This window comes from Triticum urartu, chromosome 4 (genome assembly GCF_003073215.2).
Source record: "Triticum urartu cultivar G1812 chromosome 4, Tu2.1, whole genome shotgun sequence".
NCBI classification, from domain to species: Eukaryota; Viridiplantae; Streptophyta; class Magnoliopsida; order Poales; family Poaceae; genus Triticum; species Triticum urartu.
In genome coordinates, this window is record NC_053025.1 from 298,200,280 (window position 1) to 298,210,549 (window position 10,270).

General features: G+C 41.1%; 1 protein-coding gene across 1 annotated transcript; it reads left to right on the plus strand.

Moving 5' to 3' along the window:
* Positions 1 to 835: 835 nt before the first annotated feature.
* Positions 836 to 1,720, plus strand: LOC125553809. The gene has a single exon (XM_048717502.1). It carries the CDS (start codon positions 901 to 903, stop codon positions 1,555 to 1,557), a length of 657 nt encoding a protein of 218 aa, XP_048573459.1. The 5' UTR covers positions 836 to 900; the 3' UTR covers positions 1,558 to 1,720.
* The last annotated feature ends 8,550 nt before the right edge of the window (positions 1,721 to 10,270 follow it).

Below are 10,270 nucleotides of genomic sequence, written 5' to 3' on the forward strand. Positions count from 1 at the left end.
CTGCTAATACAAAAATAAATATGAGCGGGATAAACATGTTATACCCTCCATAGGCCAGGCAGAAGCCGCGGCGTCCTCGACGGCGGCACGTTTGGCGTCGGTGGACATGGTGATGACGAAGACGACGCGGACGTACAGGATCCGGAGAGGCGGGGTTTTGGCGGCTAGAGTCAGGAGACACAGCACACTTATATAAAAGCATGCCGCGCCGAGGCAGGCGGCGGAGGAGGAGTGCGCGTGGGCCTCTTCTATTCTCAAGCTCCAATAACATGTGGAAGATAATCCTTTATAAAAAGGTCCAACTCCTTCTCCACTTGCGGGATGGGACTAAACTTTTCACTACACTTACGACGTGTTTGGTACCGCGCCGGTAATGTTTTTCCTGTATCGTATTCAGGAAGCGCCGCTTCCGGATATTCTTGCGTAAAACGTGAATCGTTTGGTTACTTCGGCCGAGTCCCGATTTCCAACCCGGCGAATTCGGGCGGTTTCAATTTCGTGAAGGGCTGTATCAGGAAGCGCGTTTATGGAAAGCATCGTCGCCGAAACAAACGCTCGCTACAGTTTTAGAAACTGATGTAATCGGAAGCCGCCCTTTTTTCGGCGAACCAAACGCATCGTTAGTGTCATATAACCCATATGGGCCCTTAGAGATTTTCTAAAATTATTGGATGGGCCTAAAGCCCACCCCATATTTCAGCATATAACACCTCACCTATGCTTCTTAGTGCGACGCACGATCATAGTACTGCCACCCCACTAAAGACTGAAAGTACGTGTATGCCACAACCATGCAACAGTCGAGCAACCAAACAGCCAGAGCCTCTCTCTTTGGTGGCAGCACGAGGTAACGCAAGAAACCAACAGATCAGCCCGTGTAAACTCCGCGTCTTCCCCACGATGACAACCTCGTCTCGATCGTCTCATCGTCCCTCCTGCATGACGCGCCGCCTTCTGACGGCATGCAAGCGAGCCCTTGCGCGGCTTTTCCGCATCCCGGCCACCGCCGCCCTCTCTATCAGGGCCTTCCGGTTCCGCAATCTCCGCAAGTCCACCGCCAAGATGAGCCCCCGCCACCGGCGTCGTGCCGGCCGAGGCTTCCGGTCGGTCCGCGCGGTGTTCTGGCCGTTAATCCCTCCGTCTTCCACGCCGGCAACCTCGACAGAGAGCCATACCGCGCGCAGGGTAGTTGCTGCGGCGGTGCCAGAGGTGCCGGTGCCGTCGCCAGAAACGCCTGCGTATGTGAAGATGGTGGCGCGGCTGCGGTCGAGGACGACCACGCGAATTGGAGAGGAGAAAGAGGAGGCATGCCGGAGTTTTGAGAGCTGCCTGATGGAGATTTTGACGGAGGAAGGCAAAGCGCGGGACCTGCAGGACGTGGAGGAACTCCTACAGTGCTGGGAGCGGCTCAAGTCGCCGGTGTTCGTCGATCTAGTCTGCCGGTTCTACGGCGATCTGTGCAAGGACTTATTCTCCTCCGCCGCTGGGGGTGAGCACGCCGGAAACACTGACCAGGACCTGGGGCAAGTTTCCATGTCGGCTGCTTTACTAGTGTAACTCATTGCCACGTCATGTTGTAAGTTTGCAACACAGAAACCTTAATTTTACAGTTTACGCCATGAAGGCCTCGGATATCCGTGGGTGCTCCTGGAAAAGTGCGCTCCTGCGCGCGAAAATGTATTTTTGAAATATCAAAAATAATTCCAACAAAAATTTTATATGTTCTTTGTCACTTTCAAATGCTACATACAAAGTTGTAGGCAAAAAGATTAGACACTTTGCCATGTGCGGAAAAAAACTAAATGTTACCCCAAAATGTCACACTAAATTTGTTTTTTACCGGCGAAACACCGCTGCTCCGTTTTGCATGAAAATTTTCAAGGATGCTTGTGACACTAACACAAACATCTACAAACAAATTCAGAATTTTTATAAGAATATTTACTATATTCTTTTTATTAACTATTCACGCGGGAGCGCGCGCTCCTGTAAGCCAAAACACCATTCTCGTGATGGCCTTCCCTGAAAAATATATCGTAATGGATGTCTGGATTGCGACGTGCTGCTGCAATGGCCATCATGAGGCCATTGCACGTGAGAGCTATGTCTCATTTGGAGTTTCTGGCGCCCACGCGACTTCGGAAGGTCCTATTTGGCGCTGTAGGCGCCCGAACCTGAAAGTGGCGCCTACAGCGCGCCCTCTATGGGCTTTTTAAGCGCAGCCCAGAAAGAGATACGCTCATGACAAAATAACACCTAAAATTAGAGCCACGGGGAATCGATCTCACGCCACACAACCCTTCCGCTGCTTAGCTTAATCACTAGACCACCCAAATGCTAGTAAACAAAAGCAACACGAACTATATTAGAACTAATGCAGCCACGTTATTTCTTACTCAACCATTTACTATACCACTTGGATTTTTGAGTTATTTGCAAACAATTTGGAAACTGTCTATTTTCTTTAATGAAAAACAGTTCATCAAATTTCAAAAAAAGTTCATGATTTCAAAAAAGTTCATCGGGTTTTAAAAAAAGTTCATTGGATTTGAAAAAATTCATCGATTTTGAAGAAAAAATCATCGAATTTGAAAAAAGTTCAATGATTTTGAAAAAAAGTTCATCGGATTTGAAAAAATTTCACCGATTTTGAAGAAAAGTTCATCGAATTTAAAAAAAGTTCATCACTTTCGAAAAAGTTCATTCGATTTGAAAAAATTATCGATTTTGAAAAAAAGTTCATCGGTTTGGAAGAAAAGTTCACGATCTAAAAGACCACGCATTTGATAAAAATAAAAGAAAAAGGAAAATAAGTAGAAAAAAGAAAAAGAAAAAGAATAAAACGAACTGACGAACAAATAAATGGAAGAAGGAGAAAGGAATACACAACAGGGTTAGTGGCCTTTGCAACGGTCGGGTTGAGAGTTCGATCTCATGCCTGCACCTTTTTTTGGAATTTATCGAAACACAAGCGCCAAGTGGTGCAGGTTGCTAACAAAAGGTAATGGGCCGAATAGGAAATGCCCGCGACTCCTGGTGTTCCGGTCCATCACGAGGCAAAAAAAATTGCTCGCCAGCTCACACGTACGTGCACTCGTTCTCCCTCATGGGAGGCACCTTTGGTTGGGCAAACCTCATGACCCAATTGTAATTCCTGCAAACATTCTAGCTAATCAATAAAAGGCCTAGCCGGCTTTTCTCAACAAAAAAACGTACGCTCGTTCTCCTTCTCCGGAAAAACCGTATGCTCGTTCTCCACTTCAATCAAAACAAAAATGTACACTTCGTTCAACAGCTGAACGATCAAACGTTAACCTCTGAAAAAATGGAAAAAAGTTCAGAAAAAACCACAGAAAATTGAAAACGTTCGTGAATTCAAAAATATTCGCGATTGTTAAAAAAGTTTACAAACTCCAAAAAAGTTCTCAAATTGGAAAAATGTTCATCGAAATCTAAACAATTCATTTTTTTAAAGTCCATCAATTCCCAAAATGATTCACAAAATTGCAAATAAAGCTTACAAAATTAAAAAAAAGTTCATCAATTTGTAAAAAAGTACACAAACTTGAAAAAACATTTCATTGATTTCTAAAAAAATAATGAAGTTGATAAAAATCATCTATTTTGAAAAAACAATCATCAATTTTGTTAAAAGAAGTTCATAAAATTTGAAAAAGGTTCACCCGTTTTCAACAAAAGTTCACGAGTTTGAAAATAGGTTCATAGTTTTGTAAAAACAAATCATCAAAATTTAAAAGAGTTCATCGGTTTTGAAAAAAAGTCCATCGATTTGAAAGAAAATTGTTACAATTGAAAAAGTTCATCGGTTTTCAAAAAAGTTTATCGAATTTGAAAAGAGTATGTCAAATTTGCAAAAAATCAATGATTTTTAGGAACATTGTAAAATTCAAAAAAAGTTCATTGATGAAAAAACGCTCAATAAATTTGAAAAAAAATCATTCAATTTGAAAAATTCACCAAATTTAAAAAAAGTTCATGGTTGTGAAAAAAGTTCATTGTTTTGGAAAAAAAGTCCAACAAATTTTAAAAAATCTCATCAAGTTCGAAAAATAGGTCACCGGTTTGAAGAAAAACTTCATTGAATTTAAAAAGTTTGCTCATTTTTAAAAAGATAAATAAAAAGAAAGAAAAAAAATCGAAAATAAAGGATGGTGTAAGTGAACACACAATGTGTGTTGTCCCAGGTGGTTAGTGCACCTCCTGTGAGCAAAGAGGTCGGGGTTTGATTCCTTATCCGCGCACCCTTTTTTTCCAATTTTGAAATAAAAAAGAAAGCAACTGGGCCGGCGCAGCTCTGAGGAATTTCACCCGTCCATTTGCAAATGGGCGCTGAAGCGCCAAATAGAATCCAGCTATAGCGAGACCTAATTTTCTTCGTTCCATTCTCAATTTTCACCGGTTTTTTATTTTTTTATTTTTATTCTTTCTTTATTGGTTTTTAATGTTTCTTTGCTTTTCTTTCTTTCTTCGTTTCTTTCTTGGTTTTCATTATTTTCTTTGTGTTCTTCTCGGTTTTCTTTGTTCCATTCTTTTGCATTCATTTCTTCAGTATTTCATTTCATTTTATTTCTTTTATTTTTTATTGGGTTTTTTTTCACTGGCTTCTTTTTTGCTCAATATGTGTTAACATTTTTTGAACACTTTCAACTTTTTTCTTATACATAATTTTTTTCTATATACAAGTTTAACATTTTAAAATACATGGTTAATATTTTTTTGATAACTTATATTTTTTATGTATACTTTTTCTCAGTACATATTATAAATTTTTGGTACTCATTCAGATCCATATTATTTGTCTTATATTTGTGTAGTTATGAATGTACCCAACACTGAAACATGTCTAGATACATCTATATCTAGAAAAATATAAGACAAGCAATATGGATTGGAGAGAGTATATATCAAATACATTTTTCTAATACGCGTTTAGCATCTTTCAAATATAAGTTTAACATTTTTTAAATGGTCAATATTTTTGTATACACTAACAAGTACTTGATTAACATTTTTCAAGTACAAGATTAACATTTTCCGAATATTCGGTCAACACTTTTTCTACATACATTTATCATTTTCAAATGCTTGATTAGCATTTTTCAAATACAAGGTTAACATTTTTTTAGTATATTGTAAACATTTTTTCTCAACACATTTAACATCTTTAAAATGCTTGCTTAACATTTTTTGAGTACTTATTTAACAGTTTTTCAAATTATTGATTAACATTTTTTAAATACATGATTAACTTTTCTCACACACATTGTATATTTTCTGTATATGAGAAACATTTGATGTATGTGCAATTAACATTTTTCAAATGCTTGTTTCATTTTCTTTTAAATGTTTTATGTAAAGTGTTGTTTTAATATGTTTATTCACAAAACTTAGAAGTATAACAAAAGTAGAAAAGGAAAGCAAAAACAAAAACAAAAAATGTGAAAAAAAACATGGTTCTGGCTCCCGCATGCCTAGCCCGGTCCATCTTGCGCTTGCCTTCATACAAGAGTTCCCTATGTCTCGCATGAAGCGAGACATAAGGGCGCCCTAAGCTGAGTGAGGCAAATGGTGGGAGGATGGACATGTTGGGCAATATTCGGTAGGATTAGTGAAATATGTTTTTAGAGCCCGTCATCTAACTAAATTTGGCAGCCTAAAAAATCCTAACTAAAATTTGGTTAGTGGCCACTAGCAATCGAAATCATTCCCCAAAACAAAACATTCTAAAAAAAGTTAGCAACCAAATTATCAAGGACTTCATAGTGATGTACATAACCTTTTGGCCAATTATAGGCCAAGTTAGCATGCAAAGAGGAAGTTCATTCACGAGGAGATCCATCATAAACCCTCTCGACTTTTGCTTTCATACAAAATTTCCTAAAACAACTAGTGATCATGAAGTATCCGAAAATCAACTCTAAACCTAGGTCTTCCTTGCTACTTCTTGAGTTTGCGTTGGTTTTCCCCTTGAAGAGGAAAGGGTAATGCAGCAAAGTAGAGATAAGTATTTCCCTCAGTTAGAGAACCAAGGTATCAATCCAGTAGGAGGTACAAGCAAGTCCCCCTATGCACCTGCACAAACAATCAAACACTTGCACCCAACGCGATAAAGGGGTTGTCAGTCCTTCACAGTCAATTGCAAAATTAAGATCTGATAGAGATTGATAAGATTGTTAAAACTTAAAACAAAATAAAAGGTTTATAGATCTGAAAATATATAATAGAAAATAGACCCGGGGGCCATAGGTTTCACTAGAGGCTTCTCTCTTGAAAGCAAATAATACGGTGGTTGAACAAATTACTGTCGAGCAATTGATAGAAAAACACAAAGTTATGACGATATCCAAGGCAACGATTATGCATATAGGCATCACGTCCGTGTCAAGTAGACCGACTCCTGCCTGCATCTACTACTATTACTCCACACATCGACCGCTATCTAGCATGCATCTAGAGTATTAAGTTCATAAAGAACGGAGAAATGACTTAAGTAAGATGACATGATGTAGAGGGATACACTCAAGCAATATGATAAAAACCCCATATTTTTATCCTTGATGGAAACAATACAATACGTGCCTCGCTACCCCTACTTTGTCACTGAGTGAGTACACTACAAGATTGAACCCAAAACTAAGCACATGTCCCATTGCAAAAACTACCAATCTAGTTGGACAAACCAAACCAATAAATCAAATAGAAATACAAAGATATCAAATCATGAATATAAGAATTCGGAGAAGATTGAAATAATATTCATAGATAATCTGATCATAAATCCACAATTCATCGGATCTCGACAAACACACCGCAAAAGAAGATTACATCGGATAGAACTCTAAGAACATTGGGGAGAACATGGTATTGAAGATCAAAGAGAGAGAAGAAGCCATCTAGCTAGTAGCTATGGACCCGTAGGTCTGAGGTAAACTACTCACGCTTCATTGGAAAGGCAATAGGGTTGATGTAGATGCCCCTCCGTGATCGAATCCCCCTTCGGCGGATCGCCGGAAAAGGCCCCAAGATGGGATCTCACGGGAACAAAAGGTTGCGGCGGTGGAAAAGTATTTCCGTGGCTTGTTTTGAGGGTTTGGAATTATTTGTGAATTTATATGACGAAGATGTAGGTTGGTGGACTCCCAAGGGGGCCACAAGCCAGGCCCCCCCTAGGGCGCGTCCCTACAGCTTGTCGTCGCCTCGTGGGTCTTCTAACTTCATCTCCAAGTCTAGTAGGTGTCTTCTGGTCCAAGAAAAATCATCGCGAAAGTTTTATTCCGTTTGGACTCCATTTGATATTCCTTTTCTACGAAACTCAAAAACAAGGAAAAAACAGAAACCGGCACTGGGCTCTAGATTAATAAGTTAGTCCCAAAAATAATATAAAATAGCATAATAATGCATTTAAAACATTCAAAACAAATAATATAATAGTATGGAACAATCAAAAATTATAGATACGTTGGAGACGAATCAGTCCTCCACACCAAATATGTGCACCAGCCACCAAGCATTAGGCCGACCCGATCTCCTCTTACAACCGCCTTCCTGACAACCACTTGTCACCTCCTTCCTCCATGCCACCACCATATTTGATGCCCATCTCGACTTGGACATGAACTCTGCTCGAGCACGCTCCAATGGGGTCCCCTACACAGACTCCTTGGCTAATTCCACACACCGAAGGCACTTGTGAAAAGGCCTTTTGAATACCTCAACCAAAATCCAAGCTCATCTGAAGCATTGAATCTCACCATTCCATTGTTTTTTGCCAGAACTCCCATGTTCCACCCAAGGTACGTCGTTCAGTGCCTTCAAGTGTTGATAGACATAATCCAGTCATCCATCATGTCGGCTTAGTGTTTTAATTACAATATCTCTCTTTATGCATCCATTTTTGTGTGTTTGTAGGGGATGGGGGCGGCACATGCACCTGATGCAAGTGAGGGTCGTCATTAGCGAGGAGGAGAGGCAACGTGAGTGAAGCTTAGACCACGGGGCATGAGTGTTGGGACGATGTATACACCATGTGTAAATGAGATGTGGGTTGAAAGGGCATTTTTCCCTACTTTATGTTTTGGATGATGATGACAACCCTTTATTGGTCTAATCGTGTGCTATACGTTTCAGGTTCTCGATGCTTAGGCTTACATCGGATTTCTATTGCCTCTCGTAGGAAAAGATCGAAGACGTGTCCTCTACGCTTTTATTTTCTTTGGTCGTAGGGAACCCGTACTATCAAGAGGGAATCCTCATTAGAAAGCACTGGGGGAATCTTTTCACGTACACGTTCATCACCCCTCCTTTGTCTTCCTCAGGTATGAGAGAGAGAGTTTTTCCTTGTCTCTTCCCTATCCTTCCTGCTCTACCGGGGAAGCGCAAGAATCCAACGCTCCAACTATGAAGTAGTGCAAGATGAGGCCGATGAGTTTGCAATGAAAGAAGACGAAGAACCTCGTGAGCTTTATAGGAGAGTAACCAAACTCACGGTCTCACTACGAGATCACGGGAGCAAGGACACGGATGACAATTGGATCAAGCGCAAATTCCTCAAGGCAATGATGCCCTATCACAAGGCCATGTCCTCCGTCATTCGTCAAAGACCGGACTTCCACACTTTGACCTCAAGCGAAGTGTTGGATGAGTTTGTGGCCATGAACATTTTGGACAAGACCGCCGACAATGCGGTGCTTCGTTCTCAAAGGGCAAAGAAGCCTAACCTTGCATTGAAGGCCAAGCTCACCGTTGAGAGGAAGAAGAGGAATAAGATGAGAGCAACCCCGAAGATACGAAGTATGCATATCATGAACACATGGAACTTGCTTCAAGGCAATTTTGGAGCAAGAAAACTCGAGGCCAAACTTTAGCAAAAACAACTCAAGTGGCACGAAGAGCAGGCAACGTGTAAGGACTTGCTACAATTGTGGCAACGTGAGTCATTTTGTTGCGGAGTGTCCGTATGAGAAGAGGGAAGACAATGTTGGCAAGCTCATCCGAAAGGACAAGGCCAAGTCGTTCCCCAACAAGAGCAACTTCATCAAGAAGACTCCTCCCAAGGCATTGGTGGTACAAGAAGAGTACAATGAGGATGATGACGATGATGAAAGTGATGAGTCGGTTGTCATGGCCTCCGTTGCCATTGTGACGACTCCACGGGTGTCTCTCTTCGACTCACCCAATGAGAGTATCACCGCCAAGTGCCTCATGGCTAAAGCCACCAACAAGGTAACCTCCAACATCAAAACTACCATCATTAATCATCCTTGTCCGACGGATAGCATTAATGAACTTGAGGAAGCTAATGTGGAGGCTAATGAATTTGAGGCCTTTATGGGCAAACTCAAGGGAAAATCCAAGAAGCACTTTGTTGCTCTCTTGGAACAACTTGGTGAAGCCAATGACATGATCGAGGCTCACGAAGACACCATCACTAAGATGGAAGGGCATAGTCGTGACTATGCCGATGAGATTTCGGATCTTTCCAATGCTCTTGAGGAAGAGCGTGGTCTTCGTTTGGATCTTGAGGAGTCACACAACGTTGATCATGCTAAGTTAAAGAAATATTATGATTATGTCCTCATTGTTTCTCATGTGCTAAACTCCGAGAAGGCCGAACTTGAGGTTGATCTTGCTAGAATCAAAGAGGAGTTTGATCTACTTGACAAGGCTCACAAGGTCTTGAAGGGTACTCATGCTAGCCTCAAAGAGTCTCATGATCAACTTCAAGTAAAGCTAACCAAGGAAAAAGCCACTTTCCCTCGTATGATGTTAATTGATAATGCAAATGCTACTAACCCGTGTTGTGAGCATGTGCATCTTGTTGAGGAGAACGCTAAGCTAAAGGGGCAACTTGAGAGAGGTCTTGCGACTTGCATACAAGGCAAGAAGAACCTCAACGATCCCTTGATCAACCAAAAGGGGGTTGTGGCCAAGGAAGGGGTTGGGTACGTGCCCGACTCCAAGAACAAGAAGAAGAATGACAAGACCAAACGACCTCCTCCTCTCATGCATACCTTTGTAAAGGAGGGAGAGAGTGCCTCCGAGGAGAATAAGAAGAACAATGCAAAGGGTGGCAATGTCAAGAAGGGCAATGCCACCCCTCCCAATAAAGCCGACGATTTTAATACTTCTTATGTGTTATGTCGTGCGAGTGATGGGCATGTTTATGCCAAATTTGTTGGTTCTCTTCATGAATACATTGAATGGTCTATTTGGGTTCCAAAGACCCTTGTCACTAACATCAAAGGACCCA